Source organism: Caretta caretta, chromosome 14 (genome assembly GCF_965140235.1).
Source record: "Caretta caretta isolate rCarCar2 chromosome 14, rCarCar1.hap1, whole genome shotgun sequence".
NCBI classification, from domain to species: Eukaryota; Metazoa; Chordata; order Testudines; family Cheloniidae; genus Caretta; species Caretta caretta.
Window position 1 is genome coordinate 2,486,729 of NC_134219.1, and position 20,267 is coordinate 2,506,995.

Here is a 20,267-nt window from a genome sequence, read left to right on the forward strand (position 1 = left end):
ATTATATTCACACTCATTAGCATATTTTTATAAAATCATATACGTGCAATGTCACAGCACCCTTCTCACATCTTTAGGTTTTTTTGCAGTTGAAAAAGAATCCAGGAGTGATATGAGAGAATTGGGGCAGGAGGGGAATATAATTTTATTCCAGTGCATCTAAATTGGAGACTTGATTAGCATTCAGCCCACCATTTTAAATAACTCATTTGAAAGCTGAATTTGGTGTAAGAACAAATAGCAGAGATCTTCTTCTTATTTAATGGGCAATGGGTAATAAATAAGACAAATAATGCTGGGCAGAATGTGTTACACATGCAAGAGGAACATATTATTGCTCAATGACGTTTGTGTTATGCCAAATGCATTTTTAAGAACTTACTGGGTATTTGCCAATTTGCTTGCTGTCTAAGCTGGGGTAATCTGATAAGGACTCTACTGGTGATTAGGATGAGGGGCCCCTTCTGATTTATGGTCCAGTCTAGGGAGAAAGATTTGATCTGCATAAAGGAGGTTGAAATTTAATAGCCTTTTTGCAATGTGTTAACAAACGTTGTCTCCCTTTTGGAAGGGAAGGCAGCAAAGTGACTCTTCCCACTCCCTTATTCAAAGGAGGACTTTGGAAAAATATGATAAAAATAGGGAAAACCAATAATTTTTAGCGACCATTTGTAAGGATGTGAGTTTTAGGACCAGGTAAAAGCTAATGAGCCTCAACATGTGCTCCCCCTTCCCTCCCGGTTGAAATAGCAGATGGGCTGAAACACAGAATCTCAGGGTTGGAAGGGACCTCAGGAGGTCATCTAGTCCAACCTCTTGCTCAAAGCAGGACCGATCCCCAACTAAATCAGCTATCCTCAACATACTATTGCTAAATCAACTAAATCAGTATCCCCAACATACTATTGATCTTTTAAAATCACACTAACATATGTATCCATTTCTCGGAGGTCTGAAATGGGCCTCTAATATGAAGATCCTCTTGACCAGGAAGCTCTTAAAATGCATGTTGTAATAATGCTAATATATCCTTTTAAGCACTGTATGAAAATTACTCATAAACCTGCTGTGTAACTGCAAAGAGGTGATATTGTTACTTATGGAATACTGCAGAGTATCCAAAGATAGAAGAAAACTATAATTTGGAGACTGGGTCCCAACATTTGGGTGTGCCAACTCTTCTGGACCGTATTTATTCACACTTTAACCCTTTCCTCTCATTTTCCTCCCATAAAATTAGTCTGCTGCTCTTGTAAGTGCAGTGGCATGGACTGGGGACAAACTACCTTACCAGTAAGTGGCCTGTCGACAGACTTGCCAAACATCCCACATCCTGTGGGACACTCACTCACCCTGGCTGCCCTTGGCGTGCTCCTGCAGCCCTGAGTGTCGCATGGGACAGCAGGAATGCAGGCAAGCAGGGTCGCGGGGGTGGCTGCAGTTATAACTCACGGCTGCCAGAGGTTGCTGCGGTGCACCTGGTGCAGGCAAATGAGCGGCCTCTGTCTTTGCGTGTCCCCGCTGGATCAGAGTGGAGAAAGAGCAGGTGGTAACAGCAGGCAAATGGTGGCGGCAATGGCAGCGGCAGCTGAGAGGGATTCAGTACTGCTCCCTGGCTTTTCTCCCAGCAATCAGCCAGCCCCAGGCGTCCCAGACACTCATATATACCTACCAACCCCTCCCCAAGCTCCCACAAAATCCTAACCCAGGCACCCCATCTTCCTCGGATACCCACACAAACCTAGCTGTCCCCAGACTTTTATCCCAGGTTTTCCCCCAGCCACTGAACCTTGTCTGAACTTGCTTTTCTTGGCTACCCCTAGCCTCCCAAATGCCCTTACAAATACACCTTGCCATGCCCCCAATTGGTATCACCCACCTACTCCCCTGACACTCTTCCGCCACCTGCCACAGTTGCCAAACTTGTGCCCTACCTCTGCCGCTGCTTATGGCAGGGTGTATTGACCTTAAGTTGAAATTTATGGGCGTATACACGTTATTTGAAAATATCACACCTTACATAATGTGATAATTTGCACCTTTGTAAACTTGCATAAAATGTCACACACGGAGCGGCACAAAACTCGTCGCTTGTGTGCAGAATGTATTATTTCTGTCCCCAAGGCCAGGTCTCCAGCGTGCCAGGACTCATCACTGCCACCGACCCTACTTACATTTTTAAACTGTTAAAGGACTGCACATATAAAGGAAGGGCCAGAACAGCCACTTGGAGCAGCGGCTCCCAACCTTTCCAGGCTACTGTACCCCTTTCAGGAGTCTGAGTTGTCCTGCGTATGCCAAGTTTTACCTCACTTAAAAACTACTTGTTTACCAAATCAGACCTAAAACGACAGAAGTGTCACAGCCACTGTTACTGACAAATCGCTGATTTTCTCATTTTTACCATATAATTATAAAATAAATCAATTGGAATATAAATATTGTACTTACATTTCAGCACATCGTATTTAGAGCAGTCATTTAGACAAGTCATATGAAATTTTAGTCTGTACTGACTTTGCTAATGCTTTTTATGCAGCCTGTTGTAAAACTAGACAAATATCTAGGTGAGTTGATGTACCCCCTGGAAGACCTCTGTGTACCCCTAGTTGAGAACCACTGACTTAGGGTATATCTATACTGCAATGTAAGCCTGGGGTCAGACTGAGATTTGAATCCAAAATCTCTTCCTGTCTATACACAAATCTCTCAGACTCAACCTTGGTCCTAGGACCCTATGGGACTGGATGATCCGAGCCCCAGTCAAGCTGTGACCAAGGGCTCAAGCCCTATTGCTTTGCAGTGTAGGTACAGCCCCCCCGATTTGGGTCCTGGAAGTCCACCAAAAGTATCCCACAATCCCATAGGCCAACTTCCTTTGTCCTTTCTAATGAAAACAGGAGCAACTCCCCATGGTGTACAGCAGCAGCTCAGTGAGTCAACGTTAACCCTTCCATTGTCTTCTGACCACTCAGCTGCAAATGCACCATCAGAAAGCCTTCTGTGTTTGCAGTGGAGACTGAACAGCAGCTGCCTTTTGCAAAGCATGCTGCTTCATGGTTGTGGGAGCACAGCCAGATTTTGGTAAATCTCTGGTGCCCAGCCAGCAAAACTGTGGACTTTAGTGAGAGTACTAGGAATGACTACGCATACGCAAACAGCAAAGAAGCTGGCAGCTTTTCATGTTTACCAGACTGGAGGCCAGTGCAGGGAGAAGATGACATGCCAGTTTTATGAGGAGTTTGACCAGCTGCTGGGCATTGTGCCCAGCATGGAGCCAGTGGTGGTGGTGATGACCGGGTCAGCTGGTCGTCTGCTGGCCTCAGTATTCAGCATGGTGACTGATGGGAGTCAGCAGCAGGCACCGAGGGAGGACAGTGGACTCACTCTGTTGCTGGAACCGGTCCCAAAGCAACTTTGGAGCAGCAGCAGCATGTTCTGGGCCTACGCTTGAAGGAGCCATTTGATGTTCCCCTGAGAAACCGCCCACTCCGGAGCTGATTGAAGCCACCCCTGAGCCTGGTAAGTTTCTGGCTCCATTTCAATGTATGTTAATACAGTAATGGGCAGGATTTCTACTTTATGAACCAAAGCAAAGGTTATGAGAAGCCCTTGCTAGCAATGCATATAAGCTAATGGCGCATTGTATGTCAGTGCCTTGGCATCCCCTTCCCTCTGTCTCCCTACCACGTGGTGTTCAAAGTGACAATTGGGAAATGCAAACTGTAAAGAACATCTTTAATGTGTATTGTTACTGGAAAGGCACAGATTTTTGCTAGGGCCATTCCTGTTTCTTAAAGGTAATAACCTTCCATTGCCATGCCTGTAAGTATGCCACTCTGTAACCACTCACTGGTCTGTCAGGCCATCTGGAAACAGTGTGGGTGTGGGGCAAGTGGAAATGTGCTCAGTTTTACAAATCTGGTCCATTTCAGTTACAGGTAGTCAGTGAAGTCCACAGATGATAAAATCATTTGTGCCAAATATGGCTGGGGTTGGAAACTTTGTCCAGAATTGTGCTGAGGGGGAGGAAGGCTATGGAGTCCTGTGTGTTTGCATGCAGCCATGACAGGATTAGCCATGTGGAAGCTAATGCAGCATCCTGTTGATTTTTCTCATGAATTCTGACCCAATCCTGGGTGCTGATAGCTGCAAACTTTTCCTGAAGCAGGAACTCCAGATAGGTAGTCGTGTTTCAGAGCGGGACATATTTTCCAGGAACACCTCAGTAGCTGACTAGCCTGTCCCCATCATCGGAGTACTGTTCAGTTACTATAAACTTCAGGTTTCGCACCAGCAGCTTGAAGTAACTTCTCCCTTTGCCCATCAGGCACCACAAAAGCTATTATGTCCTCCAAAATATGGAAAGACTGCACTGATAGAAAAAGCTTTTGTCGCATAGCTGCTGATGCCTCCCCTGCAAAAAACCGAAGTAGTTGTGCAGTTTTCTAAAATAAAAACAGCTTTGCATTTTTAACTAACAATTGTGTCTGGACCTCTTTTGCTGCAATTAATTAGGCTGTGTCCAGGAGCTTCTGTGGTCTGAAGCATCCCTCTCACAATATATTGATGTTCAGTTTGTGAAAGTATCATTTTATGTCTTTGAAATCCCCGAGGACTTTTTCTGTGCTTCTGCACTGAGCTATTTGAGACAATAACCCTCTGTGCCTTGTCCTGTTCCAGGCCCCTCGACTTCTACTGACTGCAGCATCTCCACAGCTAGCCCACGTTGCAGCAGAAGCCTGGGCCAACAGACCTTCATGGACTATTCCAAGAGGAACCGTTTCCATGATGAACTTGTGGTTGAAGTTCTGGAGAGGGCCAACAAGCAGATCCTGAATCAAAGACAGAGGGATTTGTGGCTAGAGGAAAGGCATGGCAAGAGGCCGGAGGAAAGACTCAGTCTGGCTGCACAGCTTGAGGACAGGGTTTCAGTGCAGGAGCAGGCACTTGCTTTGTAGTTCCTGGAGCAGGCATGGCAGCCGAGGGAGGAAGATCGAGCTCAGCAGAAACAACTGTTTGAGTGGCTCATGCCACTAATGACTGCAAGAGTAGTGGCTCCTGCTGCATCACCCACACCACAACCTTAGTGCCTGCATGCTAGCTACCCTATGCTGCAGTCCAGAAGCAGCTTGGAAGACTCCCAGGGCTGAATGGTACATGCAGTCGGGTCCCATGAGCGGCTGGACAGGGCAACCTTGCCCCATGCAGCCCTCCATATTGACCCTCTCCCCTGTGGATGCCTCCACTGCACTTCCTACAGTGCCAAGTGCACGACAAATGAGGAAAGAAGGAAAAGGAGAAATGGGTTGCCAGGGGACATACCATGGTAGGGGCTTTCTGTCTTCCCCGTGGTTTCACTGTTTGTACTGTTTATATGCACTTTGTTTTTATTTTTTTTTCCCCTGTAAGATTCTGTAGTTTCTGTTGTTTTGGTGTGGTAATTGGGGCTGGCCTGCCTGGGAATGGATGAATATTGTACTTTTCTAATACATGTTTATAAATAAAGCTTTATATTTCATCGGGAATGTTTATTACTATCATTGCTTCACATCATACAGTGTGTTTTCAAAGTAATAAAGATAAACACCTGATCAGGGATAATTAAGAATTAGTGTGCAAAGACTGTCCCTCAATAAGTTATCTATAGCAATTCCTACTTCAATCACTTCCTTACATCAATCCATACTATGAATAACCCCCACCCACTCTTTCATAAGTGGTCATGTCATGCATAAGTATATTGCATGGCACTAAACTCCTCACTCCTCCTCAGGCACTGAAACCCCTCTCAGTCAATGAGCCCTCCCTCGCACCCTGTTCCCACAAGCAGATTCATAAAGTACTATTCCCCTTTCTCCATTGGGCCATTCAAGTCCATATGGTGGGAGTGCAAAATATCCCTGACTATGTTGCCCAGGTGCATCCACTTCCAGCTGTGGTAGTTGGACTTTCTGGTGGAGTGTACTGATTCAGCGGCCCCTCAGGGTCACAGGTTCATTCCAGGGGAAATGGCTCACTTCTGCCTTCACAAAGATTGTGAAGAGCACAGCAAGCGGACAGCATTGATGACACTGGAATCCAAACGGGTCTAAAAATAGTGCCAGTGGGATTTCTGTCTGCTAAATGCATGTTCAGCAACCATTCTACATATCCTGAGAGAGTAATGAAACTGTCTTTTGCTAGGGTGTCTGAAATCAGGGTACAGTTTCATAAGCCAAGGCAAAAGTGAGTATGTGGGGTCCCCCAGAATAACAGTGTAACTCAGTTTATGACCATGTCATTTGGTGGGGCTAGTGTCCCAGCCTGTCCCTGAATGTACGCTCCTGATCGACAAAAAACCTCCATTTTCCCAGTGCAGCCTGTGTTTGTTCATAAATCACCCTCTGTGGCTCAGGAGGGGCAGCATAACAATGGAGCAGTGCTTTTTGCCATATGTGTACTCATGCTTCCTGAGGAAGGCAGACGATGGGCACGAGTCCCATTGGTGGCCCCACCGCAGTTTGGAACCCCATTCTCTCAAAGCCAGCAATTACTTCAGGAATATCTTTTATGCCTGCCACCGTGGGGTAAACCACACACCTGATTGCCTCAGAAACCTCCGCCACTATTTTACCCACAGTCAACTTCCCAACACCAAACTGATGCAACAGACTTGTAGCAAGCGACCTGGGGTAACCGGTTTTCTGACAGCTATAGCAACCTGCTTCTGGACTAGCCAGGGTGGCCTCATGCATGTGTCTTTACGCTGGAGGGTCAGAGCAAGCTGCTTACAAAGCTCCAGAAATGTAGCTTTCTTCATGCGAACGTTCTGGACCCATGGTTGGGCATCCCAGGTCTGCATGATGATTTGATCCACCAGTCTGTGCTTGTGGCCTTGCACTTACACAGCACCATAGACATACTGTTATGGGCTAATACTCTGCATTGCCATATGGGAGATCAAAGTTTGACTCCTGGGTTCTTGCTATGGAGCCTGGGAACCTGAAAAGTGGAGGGTGTTACAACCTGTGAGATGTTTGGTGGAATGCCTTTTATTCCTCGCTAGAGGCCCTTTCCAGGAAGCTTGTTAGAGAAGCCCTGCCTTTCTCTCTTGCCAAGGAGAATAGGGAGGTTGAGGCCTTAAGCTGGGGGAGGGAGGAGGAGAATATAAAATGAGGGAAAAATTTGGGGAACCTAACAGAGCTGGAAAACTACCAGTGTGGAAGGAGATAGACAATAATCTGATAAAATACGCCACTTCTTGGTTCTGTCAGTTCGTACTTTCAGACTTTAACTGTACTCTGTATCTCCCCTTCTAACCTCACAGGTTTCTTTGGTCTTTTGATTGTTTATCACTGAGTAGATTCTGGTGAGATGCCAGATAGTGAATTGGTGCTTCCTGGACCTTAAATTTGTTGCTGAAATACCCCATTTCCTTGCAGACTTCATTTTAATAGAAAGGAAGCATGCCTTGGGATGCCTAGGTACACTCTCAGGGGGCAGATCCTTTATGTAGCATCCCATCCTGAGAGCTTAAACCATGCAGTTCATTCATTGGAACCAGGGCTGACACTCCTCAGACACCCCCTGTCGCTTAAACACATCATCTCCCAGAACTCGACCCAAAGGTGTGAGCCTTCTGGTTTCCATCTTCCAGGTGCCACGGTATGTGTGGCATGTAATGCACAGAAGTTTAACACATTATTTCTTTTCACTTAATTACTAGGGCAGTTAACTCACGTGATTAACTCAAAAAAAGTAAAAGCGATTAATCGCAGTGTTAATAGCACTGTTAAACAATATAATACCAATTGAAACTTTTATAAAAAATTTTGGCTGTTTTTCTATATTTTCATATATATTGTATTCTGTGTTGTAACTGAAATCAAAGTGTATATTTTTGATTATAAATATTTGCACTGTAAAAATGATAAAAGAAATAGTATATTTTTAATTCACCTCATACAAGTACTGTAGTGCAATCTCTGTCATGAAAATGCAACTTACAAATGTAGGGGTTTTTTTGTTACATAACTGCACTCAAAAACAAAACAATGTAAAAGTTCAGATCTTACAAGTCCACTCGGTCCTACTTCTTTTTCAGCCAATCAATAAGAGACAAACAAGTTTGTTTACATTTACAGGAGATAATGCTGCCCTCTTCTTATTTACAATGTCACCAGAAAGTGAGAACAGGCATTTGCTTGGTACTTTTGTAGCCGGCATTGCAAGGTATTTACGTGCCAGATATGCTAAACGGAAGTCTTAAAAGAGCAACACTCTGATGCGGAAACTACAGAACTCAGACCACCAAAAAAGAAAAACAATCTTCTGCTGGTGACATCTGACTTAGATAATGAAAATGAACATACATCGGTCCGTACTGCTTTGGATTGTTATCGAGCAGAACCCATCTTCAGCATGGACCCATGTCCCCTGGAATGGTGGTTGAAACATGAAGGGACGTATGAATCTTTAGTGCGTCTGGCACGTAAATATCTTCTGATGTCGGCTACAACAGTGCTGTGCGAACGCCTGTTCTCGCTTTCAGGTGATATTGTAAACAAGAAGTGGGCAGCACTATCTCCTGCAAATGTAAACAAACTTGTTCATCTGAGTGACTGGCTGAACAAGAAGTAGGACTGAGTGGACTTGCAGACTCAAAAATTTTACATTGTTTTATTTTTGAATGCAGCTTTTTGTACATAATTCTACGTTTGTAAATTCAACTTTCGTGATAAAGCAATTGCACTATAGTACTTGTATTAGCTGAATTGAAAAATACTTTTTTTTTTACAGTGCAAATACTTGTAATCAAAAATAAACATAAAGTGAGCACTGTATACTTTGTATTCTGTATTGTAATTGACCTCAATATATTTGAAAATGTAGAAAACATCCCAAAATATTTAAATAAATGGTATTCTATTAATGTTTACCAGTGCGATTAATCGTAATTAATTTTTTAAATTGCTTGACAGCCCTATTAATTACACAAGAAACACACATCTGTCCAAAAATAATAAACCCTACACACATTTCTCGGCCTCGATTTCCTTATCTAGTGCAGCACATTCATTGGGTTGGGATCAGGGTTCTTTCATCCCATCTAGAGTCCTTCTGTTCCAATGCACTGCTTGTGATTTGAAACATGGGGCCTTCTCCTTAGGTGAGATTGCTTCTTCTGACCATGTCCAGTCTGTACCCTTTCTTCCTTCTGCCTGAACTTTTCTTGTGTGTGTCTGTCTTCTTCCCCTTCCCTGCCTTTCCCTTCCCCTTGTTTGGTTACCTGGCTTCTTTTTTCCAGTTTTTTGGGAATTTTTCACTCTTCCACTCTCCCCTGCAGAGGGTTAGGTGAGAAATGGTTTTCCTAGGCTGAAGCTCACCCATTGGTCAAGGTGTTTCACTGAGTTCTAACTACCCTCCATTGTATCTGGTCTAGGAGGACTTGATACAGCTCATGCCAGCAAAGGTAGAATTCACATACATACTCACAGAGGTATTCAAAAATACACCAGTTTCATAATGACAACTTTGCAATATTAACCAACATTCATAAATTGTAAAGACAGATTTACAAAAGTATCACACTAAGTACAGATTAGATGCAAAGCCCCTCTCCCAAAATGTAGACGTATAAATTATTCAAAAATAAGTATTTTGAAATTTACCCTAGTCCTCGGCTCCCAAACATCTGATGCTCTGGGTAGATTGAAGCTGTTAAATTGTAAGGAAAATACCAATTTTATGTGCTAAATTACCCAATCTGATCCAGAAAAATACTATCTCCCAATGGTCCTCTTACGTAGTTGATTGAAATCCAGTTAGTTGGTACAGTCACTGGCAATTGGATTGACATACTGTTGAGTGTGTCCCTGGGATACACTGGATAACACTATTCCAGTTCTGCCCTTTCTCTAACTCTAGTATTGCAACTCCCTGCCAGGGAATCTGCAAATTATCTACTTATCCTTCAGCAGGAGACGACAGAATTTGCAATGGGTCCTTGTGACTCTAAGAATCCATCGTTGTATGGCAGTGCTATATTTATGAGAGACTAAGCATTATATATTCTGATATGAAGATTAAAAAGGATAAAGCCTTCAGGAAGTATTATTTCAGCCTGATTCACTTCAGCTACAAAGCCAAATCTCGGTGGCTTTGTTTAGTTAAACAGAGTTCAAATTCCACGGGGAATTGATGTGAAACCAAGAATGTGGCACAATTTGGATAAGACACTGAAAAAGCTAATAGTTAAATTAACTTAGTGTTTAAAAAACAAACCTGCCTTCCCCTGCACACACATTTTCTGTGCGTTAAATTTTTCATAACTCTTGTCATGTTGTGCTTGCTGTGATATAAGTGCCTCTGTGGTTAGCTTAATCTTTCAGGGCAGCCTTGTGAAGCAAGCCTGGGTTTTTTTTGATGTTTAATCTAGCCTGACAGATAAAGAGGATCGCAATAAATAAATAATCTGAAACCCATCTCTGTTTGTTTATTTAGAATGAAAACCTGGTCTTTTATGTGTTCAGCAGAAAAAAGAAGACAATCATGATGTGCCCCCTCTGTCTGTTCTATGTTGCAGTTGGGAATTCAGGGTAGAAAGTAGGAAGGTGCCTACTCTACCCTCACTTTTACTAGGATTGTTCGCAGTTCAGAAAAGCATTCAGCTCTGTAATTTGTAGAGGGAGATAGTTTTATAGTGATACCTGTATGGGGCAGAAAACAGTTACAGTTGGGATAATCTTTCCTCCTTTCTCTTCAACGGCAGCATCCAATGGTTCACTGCAGCGTGATAAAATGCGGCGTTACTCTGGGCAAGCCTTTGAATGCTTGCAGTGCTTTAATTTTTTTCTGCAGCTTGACAAACAAACCATTCCCCAAGTGAGGCGGCTGATGAGATAATTATACATATGAAAATAACTGGGGATGGGTTCCCACAGGGTGATCCCCACAAGGCTCTTTTCCTGAATTTTACTGAAAGATTCCGTTAGGTTGTGAAATCCCAAGGCAGAAAAGGAACATAGGAACCTGCTGAAGAAACATTCTAGCTTTCCGGGAATTGACGCCTACATAATCTTCAAACACTGTCTTGTCTTTGATATGAAGTGGGAAGAGAAATGGCACCACACATTGGAAGGAAGAATTATTTCTTTAGAGCTCCAGTTTATTTCTGGATTAGTGGTTTTTATTATTTTTGCAAATAGCTGCATGAAATGCAAGCACTAGCAGAAGCCCAAATTACATGATTAAGCTCTTCAGTAATATGCTAACCGTATAGAACTTGCGAAATAATAAAAACATAAATAAAAAACAAACTTCCACATGTTCAATGTAGCTCTTATTGACTTGGTGTTAAGATCTCCAAGAAACTGGACGGTTTCGTAAACGTTTAGTATTTATCATTGTTCAATTGATATATAATATCCTCTAAAGTTGCTAAAGTAAGAAGACCCACATGCCATTCAGTGATGTTAATTTGGTGTGCCGAAAGATTTGTTAGAACCTGGAGGTCAGTAATGGTGATTGCCTTGCGTAGTGAAAGTTTTATTGTAAGGGGAGCTGGAAGCGACACCTATATTTAAGGTGTGTAATATTTTCTATTGTAAAACACTCTTCTGCCCTCTGAAAAGATCTAGCGCCAACATTGCTACAGCAAGGGGAAAGCCCTCTGAGTTTGAAAACTGCCGTTTCTTTGTCCCAGGAAAATCTGGTCAAGTTTGGCTGAGAGAAACTTTTGAAAATTGTCATTCCCTTTTCTCGCTTCCATTCCTCATGAAAATGTTGGCAATCTGCTGAATAACTAAACATCAATCTTCTAAAGCAGCAGTTCTCAAACTGTGGGTCGGGACCCCAGAGTGGGTTGCGACTCTGTTTTAATGGGGTCACCAAGGCTGGTGTTAGACTTGCTGGGGTCTGGGGCTAAAGCTGAAGTCCGAGGGCTTCAAGCCCTGGGTGACAGGGCTCAGGCTTTGGCTTTGGCCTGAGTGCCAGGACTCAGGTTACAGGCCCCCCAACCCAGGGCTGAAGCCCTTGGGCTTTGCCCTCCGCTCCCGCCAGGGCAGCGGGGCTCAGGCAGACTCAGGCTTCAGTCCCCCCTGCTGGGGTCATGTAGTAATTTTTGTTGTCAGAAGGGGGTCGCAGTGTAGTGAAGTTTGAGAACCCCATTCTAAAGTATTACTTTACTGGGAGTGCCTGGGAGCACTTGAGTGGGGAGGGGGAAGCTGGCCCAGCTTCCCCTGACCATCCCTCTGACCCAGGGCTGCCAGGTGTCACACACATCACAGATCTGTCACACCTGCCCACAGCTCAACCGAAATGTCATGTGTAGAATCCAAGAGGGAAAGGAGCTGCAGCAACAGATGGCCTAGCTGGCAGGTCCCACATCCCAACCCCAGAGACGCCAAGTCCTCAGAGACCTTAACCAGCCTGTTCTCAACCAGTCCCCCAGGCTGGACCCCAAACAGTTGCCCTCCAGATGGACTCCAATTATCAGTCTCCAGACAGCAACAACCCACCTCTTACAGCACCCACCCAACCCCAACTGCATCCAGCACTTCTACATCAGTACCCAGGAACCCCCTAGACAACAACTGGCACATCAGCAACCCCAAACACTCAATCACCCCCTCATCTAGTACAGGATCCATGGACAACTATCTAGCCCCCAACAGCATCTGCCTTCGCCTCAGAGCTGCCAGGTTTTGTGCAGCTCCATGTCCTGCCACTGCTTGAGGAGGGGTGTACTGACCATATGCTGCCATTTATGGTCGCATGAAAATTATTTGCAGTGTAAATTATTTGCTGGAAATATTTGCATAAAACTAGTTTTGCTTGAAATTTTCATGTTCTGAAGATAAACTAGAACATCTCTTGAAGAAGAGGATTCTTCAAAAGGGTTTTGACTTAATGGTATCCTGCATTTTCACATACGACTTGTTCTTCCCTTTAAATGGCTTATCACTTCAGACTTTACACATAGGTAAATGTTCTTAAGAATTTGAGCATTAGATAAGTTAACTATTTTTGTGGTGGGTAATTTAAATCCCACTGAATTTAAATGGGAGTTATAGGCCCGATTTGTCATCCTAACGATGTCCGTGGTAGTTTTTAAAAGAAGAAAAGGAGGACTTGTGGCATCTTAGAGACTAACGCATTTATTTGAGCATGAGCTTCCGTGAACTCCAGCTCACTTCATCGGATGCATTCAGTGGAAAATACAGAGAGTGGAAAAGTGGTAGTTTTTGCAATTGATTTTAGGGGGAGCAGAACTGGACACTGTACGTGTGAGCATGTTGCCCTCCGGCTGCAGTTTAGAAAGAACATAAAGCTATGTGATGCTTAGGTGATGCTAGGAGGGATTTCTGTAGCTCCAGTGTTTTTGGAGGTGAAGGATTAGGGTTACAGTCTCAGTCCTGCAGCTCTGTGGTTTATGTAAACAGGGACTATAGCCACTCCATAGCTAAGGTTGCAATAAGTGTCCTATTTTAAGGCCCTTTTTAAAAACCCTCTTGTAGCTCAGAAGAAATAAGACCCTCACACCTTCAATTTCTAATGGAAAATGCAGCACTTACCGATTCACAGACTCATAGATATGAAGGTCAGAAGGGACCATCATGATCATCTAGTCCGAGATGCTGAGTTTATGGGAGCGTCATGTAGTTAGGCAGGCTTTGTGGGATTTAACTTTATCAGTTCATTTTGAAAGATGCACAGTTGTGGTTTAAAGGCTGCAATAAAGCAGTGAAAGGGTCTCATTAAAGCAACCCTAGAGGTGTCTGCTGGTGTGCGTCTTTGCCGGAAGCAGCCGTTTTAACCTTCAGTTAAAGAGCGACCTGTTTCTGAAGATGAAGCTTTTTATGACTTCTTACTTTCTGTGTCCTGCATCAGCACTGCAGGGGCCTGAAATGAACCCAGGCTGTTGGGCGTCAGCTTACACCTGCTACCATGCTTCAGAGGAATCTTGAAGCAGATTTTAGAATCTGTAAACATTCAAGCTCAATTTAGCAGGCAAGGATATGGCAGAATCTGTTTGCGTATTACAGGTGTGAGTGGGGTTGTCATGTAGAATCAGCACTTGGCCCTGAACACATGCAGACTTTCATACCGTGATCTCAAAAGGAGAATTCATGGAATGCATATTTCAGTGCATCAGAGACAAAGGCTCTACCATCAGCTGTCATTCTCTTCATGTATATAATGTCCACTTTTTATTTTGTTTCCTCTTACAGAACTATACTCAGTATATTCCACTATCCATATATGACCTGCAGACTTGGATGGGCAGTCCCTCCATTTTCGTCTATGATTGCTCCAATGCTGGCCTTATTGTCAAGTCATTCAAGCAATTTGCACTACAGAGGGAGCAAGAGTTGGAGGTGAGACCTTAGTGAATTGCCAAAGCTTCCTGCGGCTTCATTTCTCTCTCGGCTGGGCATTCGGGGTCTCATCCTGCTCCCCATTGACTTCAGTGGAGACAGGTTTGAGCCCTTTATGAGACCACAAATATGTTTTAAAAATGAGTTAAAAAGCAAATTAATTTGGAAAAAAATCATGTCACTCCAGTACAATCTTTCTGGCTCTGTATGCCATTCTGTGAGAGTCAGAATCCTTTTTATTGCAAGTACTAATTAAGTGATAACGTTAATAGACTCAGTTTGTGCCCTAATAATCTTTGTGGCTGAGATGAATGCTGAGGTGAAGCAGACCCATTCATTTTAGATGCAGTAGACCAATACAAATTTGGATTCCAGCCGTGTTTCTTGCTGTTGTGCCAAATGCATCAATGTTAAACTAAATGGTTTAAAACTGATAGACAAAAGGACCTATTGTTGATTACTTTCGCTTGACAGAATACAAAAGTGTAACCTTGTGTTTCTAATGAAAAGACACTTTTCATTATCGTTTTAATTAGAATTTATTGGAGTAAATATGAATTGTGAAGAGGAATATATGAAGTAACTTTAAGGTGCTTTCTTTCCCTTTGTGCACTAGATGCTTAGTGCAGCAGTGTGTCAGAAACTGGATGTGGTGGGCAAGCAGGTGTGACTGGGTGTTCTCCCTAAACTTTAGTCCATTTGAAAAGTAGCCTGTTAAAGATTTGTTTCTTATACTTACATAGCACTAAGTCAAATACTTTTGGCACCTTAGAGACTAACCAATTTATTTGAGCATGAGCTTTCGTGAGCTACAGCTTACTTCATCGGATGCATACTGTGGAAACTGCAGAAGACATTATATACACAGAGACCATGAAACAATACCTCCTCCCACCCCACTCGATAGATTTCCTCTCCATACGGCTAAATGCAGTGCCTTGCATAATGACAGGTTTCAGAGTAACAGCCGTGTTAGTCTGTATTCGCAAAAAGAAAAGGAGTACTTGTGGCACCTTGGAGACTAACCAATTTATTTGAGCATAAGCTTTCGTGTATTGTTTCATGGTCTCTGTGTATATAATGTCTTCTGCAGTTTCCACAGTATGCATCCGATGAAGTGAGCTGTAGCTCACGAAAGCTTATGCTCAAATAAATTGGTTAGTCTCTAAGGTGCCACAAGTCCTCCTTTTCTTTTTGCGAATACAGACTAACACAGCTGTTACTCTGAAACCTGTCAAATACTTTTAAAACTTTCAGTGTGGTTTAACAGGGAATATTGGTCAATCAGGCAACTGGCTGGTTGTTACAAACATGATTCCATGACACTTATTGAGGGTGTGCTTGGTTTTAATTTTTTTAAATAGAATGAACCCATGTGTTGAATTTTGCAGTGACTTTCTGGCAAGTAGAGACTCTCTCTTTTCCTCTGAAAGAAACACGCCAGTCTAGTAACAGTTTAAGACAGGTCTTCTCATAATCCCATCTCTTTATAAGTAATGCTACCAGTCTGTGCGCCACTGTTTGCAGGTTCCTCACCAAGGAGGGACGTGACACTGAAAGGCCCAGATCTGTATCGGCAGAGATGTGTGTTGAATGTTAACATATTTTCAAAACAAAAAATGGAAGAAGTTGCCATTATGTCCTGTATTCCTCTCATCCTGTAGTTTTTTTTTATTCTGCTGCTTGTAAGCCTCACTTCTCTCATGTTTGTCTTTGGGTCGTCACTCACCCTGCCATATTTATTGCTGCTTTGTTTTCCTGCGTATAGATTCTGTCCTGTTCTCTTTTTCTTTTTTCTTCTTCTCCCTTCTCCCAGAGCACAGGCATAAACTAATTTAGAAAGGTGCCTCACTCCAGCTCTTTTCTTTTCCCAGTTCTCCTTTGGTTTTCCTTACCTTCCCTTTCCCTGCATTTCTCTCCCAATTCTCCATTCTCCTTTGCTGCCATTGGGCCCTAGAGTGACCTGAAGATATTCTGGGCAGAGGGTGGCTACTGTTCTGTGTAGGTGAGATGGCTAGTGTGCACTGAGGGGAGAGACCATGCAAAACTGCTGCTGGCTGTTGATGGGATTGCTGCTCTGCAGGACCTTTCAACTCTGCAGTGCCATGACAGCACAGGTGGGTGGCAGGGCAAGCGCATGTGACCATGTTCCTTGGGACTCTAGTGAAACTGAGACAGAACTCCAGAATAAGTAGAGTGGGCTCAATTACAAGGGCTATCCTTCCAAACCAGCATATCTGGTTGTCATACACAAGTTGTTGAAAGTTTACAGTCTAAAAAGAGTTGGAAAGTCTAGTCTCTGCTATCCAACAAAAATGCAAAAAGTTTGTCTGGCTTTCAGGATTTTTTTCCTTCTGCCAAAAACTTGAAAACCAAAACAACAAAAGTGTCTTCAGTATGACTCCTCTTTACAGTACAGGGAGAAAGTTGTCAGTTAATTTGTTATTTAAACATTTTATTTCCCAGGTTACAAGTCCAACTTTTCTGTCCTGGTATCTTAGGTACTCTAGGTGTGTGATGAGCACGGCTGAGGACTAGTTTACTACGGGAACTGTTTTTTAATTTTATACAAAGAACTCAGAATAGAAGACTTTCATGCATCCTATTTAGAAAAATATAATACCTGCAGTTTCTTACATATTAAATTTTAATTCTGTATGCAGAAGATAAAAGTAAGAATTAAAATAAAGGTTATTTCAGGTGGCAAATTGGTGACGGTGTAATTTTACTTTATGTTTTGTAATTAGCTTAGTTTTTATCTTGGTGCTATTTTTAATTAAGAGTTTGTTTTTCCACTAAGTTTAATGTTGTTGGCTATTGTTCGGATGGTCCACTGCATAAACAGCGGATATTAAAAACACAAAATCTGTTCATAGTTAATATCTCAAAACATTGGTTAATTTCAGTACATATTGTGATTCCACTTTTGAATAAAAATTATTCAATACATTGAGGACTGAAAACGTGAGCTGCATTCATTTGTTGCCTGTTAAAACTGTTTGTGTTTGTGTCTTAAAAAAAAAATTGACCTACTAGATTATAGACTCATGAAATATTTGACATACTTTTTTTGTCTGTGATGGTAACAGAGATTAAGGAACGACCAGATGGTGTGTTGAGCTAGCAGATCAGAGGAAATGGTATACATAGTGCTTAAAAAAATGAAAAAAGTAGATATTTGAAATAAATAAATGATCAGATCACACATCCTCCTATAAGAAACATTAATGTAGATGTGAGCTCCTGGGAATATCCTCTATTTCAGGATATAGTCATTACTTTTATCTTTCTTTTTTAGTGCAAATTCTTCTTGCTGAACATTGTTTATATTTGAGATTGTCTGAGGAGTCCAGATATTTATTTACTGATTTATAGTAAAATTTCATTGTTTATTTACCAAAAAATTTTAATTGACCCAGAGCTTCCTACTTATTCACATTGTTAAACCTTGTAGACATGTGTTTATTATTGCTGCTCTTCTGTTCTCTCTCCCATTTCCCTCCTGTTTGTTTGTCAAAATTAATTGCCTCTTGTCCTAAATTAAACTCCAGTTGTGCAATGAGCTGTGTGTAGGTGGGTCCTTGTGCAACGCCCCTATGAAGTCAGTTGGACTCTGTATGGCTGCAGGGATCTGCCTACACACAGCCCATTGTAGGATTGATTCTCAGAGATCATGCCACCTGGTATATTGTGGCTCCAGTACTGACTGACTGGGATCGCTGAGCAATATTGTAATGTAAATATTACACACACACACAATTCGTCGAAGGAACATTATTAATATTCCAAAGTCAAGCACGCAAAAGTTAGGAAATGCCAGAATTAAGGTTGCCTGTGCAACCTTAATTTGGCCCTCTTATGCGTATGCATTATAATAGTCTTTAATTACATGATCACATACTATTTTATCCAGAGCCGGCCCTGGCCTTCCCCTTTGGCTCTTCATCTGATCTGTCTCCCCTATCCTCCTACTGTTTCCCAGTCCCCATGCCCCTGTTTCCATTCCCAGCTCTCAGTCCCAGTCTTTTTCCTTCTCACAACAGCCTCGAGCTCCAGGCTCCCTCCCCTAAGCTCCTTGCTCCAGTTTACTCTCCCCAACTTACTCCAGCTCTTGTCCCCTCCCTCTGCATTCAAACTAGGCAGCTTCCTCCTAAATGCTTCCTTAGTGTCACCTGAGGCAGGGAGTGGGAGGTGTCACTGGAGCACATTCCTGACAAAAAAAGGCCATCCCCTGAACAGCACCCGAATTCAAAGCACGGGGATGCTTGATTTTTTTCAAACTAAAGGTTGTCAAAATTTTTTAGCATGGGCAATTTTTTTTTTCTCCTAGCCTCTTCCTTGGAAATGGCAAACCATTCTCTGAAATTAATTAAAAAACAAACAAACAAATTAGTGTGGCCCGGACACCCGGCATGTAAAAATTTCAGACCAAGTAATTAAAGTTTTTGGCAAAATGTTATAAGCAATGGAAAACAGAGTCTTACGATGGGAAATGTTGAGTAACCTTAATAATAAGTGGTGCTGCCAGCTCTCTCTGTACTATCCAACGTAAGTACTGGGAATTATCCAGTGTAGGAAAAGGCCAAGGCATAATTTAAATGATCACAGAAAATTCCAACCTGTCAGCCAGAATGTTTTAATATTGTCATTTGTGTCAGCTTAGCTTGCAGGTTTTAATATTGAGTTATGTTTAGAAAATCAATGGGAAAAATACCTAGGTTTTTTTTTTTTTTTTAAATCTAAACTTTAAAAAATGGATACATCTGATTTTCAAATTTGCTGAGGCTGTGGGAGCTGCTGGCTGATCAGCACTTATGAAAATTAGCCCACCTATTTAGTTGCCTAAAATGGACTTCAGAGATTAACGTTAGGCCCCTGTTCTTAAAAATCTGTGTGAAGATTTATGGGTATGAGCATAAGAATGGTTAGCAGGGCGCTGGTGTAGCGCATCCTTTTATGATACAGGTATATCACTGCCACTGGAAGAACTGCCAGAAGGATGTCCCTGTCAAAGCTGGTACTGCAGAAGGTGTAGAGATAATGGTTGAGTTGTTTAGGAGGTAGCTGTAAGATGTTACAAATTAAAACTAACACATCAGTTGAGGATATAGGGGTTCTTGAAGGAGTTACAATTAATCCAAACACATTTTCTATACATATATTATGTGCCTTCAGTTCCCACTTCATAGGGTGAAACAGTAATACGTAATAAGTTAATAAATTTCATCTATTTAAATAAAAGGTAAAATTAATGCTTTTCCAACCTCTGCTTTCTTATATTGGAAGATGTCGGGTAGTGCAGGAGCAAAACTGCAAGGAAAGGAAGTTATTATGCAATACACCTTAGATAAAGCTAGGTATTGGAGTATTCTGAGATGTTTTAGGAATGAGGTTTTAGGTTACTTGCCTGAGACTATAAGAATTCTATATCTGCGTGTATACGTTTACTTGTTAAATATTTGTCTTCAATTAACTTGTCTTGATCCATAGAAATTCTTCTTGTAAGCCTATGGAAGAGTATATTAGAGGAGATTGTGTTTGCATCCATTTAGTTCTGTCTTGTTGATTTTTTTTTTTAATGCTAGTTAGAAACCATGGGTTAGAAGTGTCACTGGCTCTTGCTGTGAAGCAGTGCTTCACTCCAGTGTTTCAAATCCTGCATTAACTCTTACAAGTCAACATCCCGTTAGGAGGGTTGTGTTTGAGTTTTAAGCCTCTTTTCAAAACCAACAGCCTATATTGACGTAATTCTTTCTGTCTGACCCAGACTAAAGCAATGCTGTGTACTCCCTCTGGCGGATCCCTGATGTGTTACATAAGAGAGCCAATTTTTAGGATTATGCTGATAAGACTTGAATAAAGACTGGGAGTGGATGGGTCATTACACAAAGTAAAACTACTTCCCCA

At 42.3% G+C, this 20,267-nt stretch overlaps 1 protein-coding gene across 3 annotated transcripts in view; it reads left to right on the plus strand.

Annotated features, from left to right (window-relative positions):
* RPTOR (regulatory associated protein of MTOR complex 1) overlaps positions 1-20,267 on the plus strand; it is a 314,905-nt gene that overhangs the window by 118,022 nt on the left and 176,616 nt on the right. For 2 of the 3 annotated variants that reach the window (XM_048818846.2, XM_048818847.2), the window contains exon 5: positions 14,214-14,360. The exons of the other annotated variant lie outside the window; for it this stretch is intronic. In XM_048818846.2, the coding sequence (XP_048674803.1) occupies positions 14,214-14,360 (147 nt within the window). The remainder of the gene's footprint in view (positions 1-14,213; positions 14,361-20,267) is intronic. 3 annotated transcript variants of the gene reach the window in all.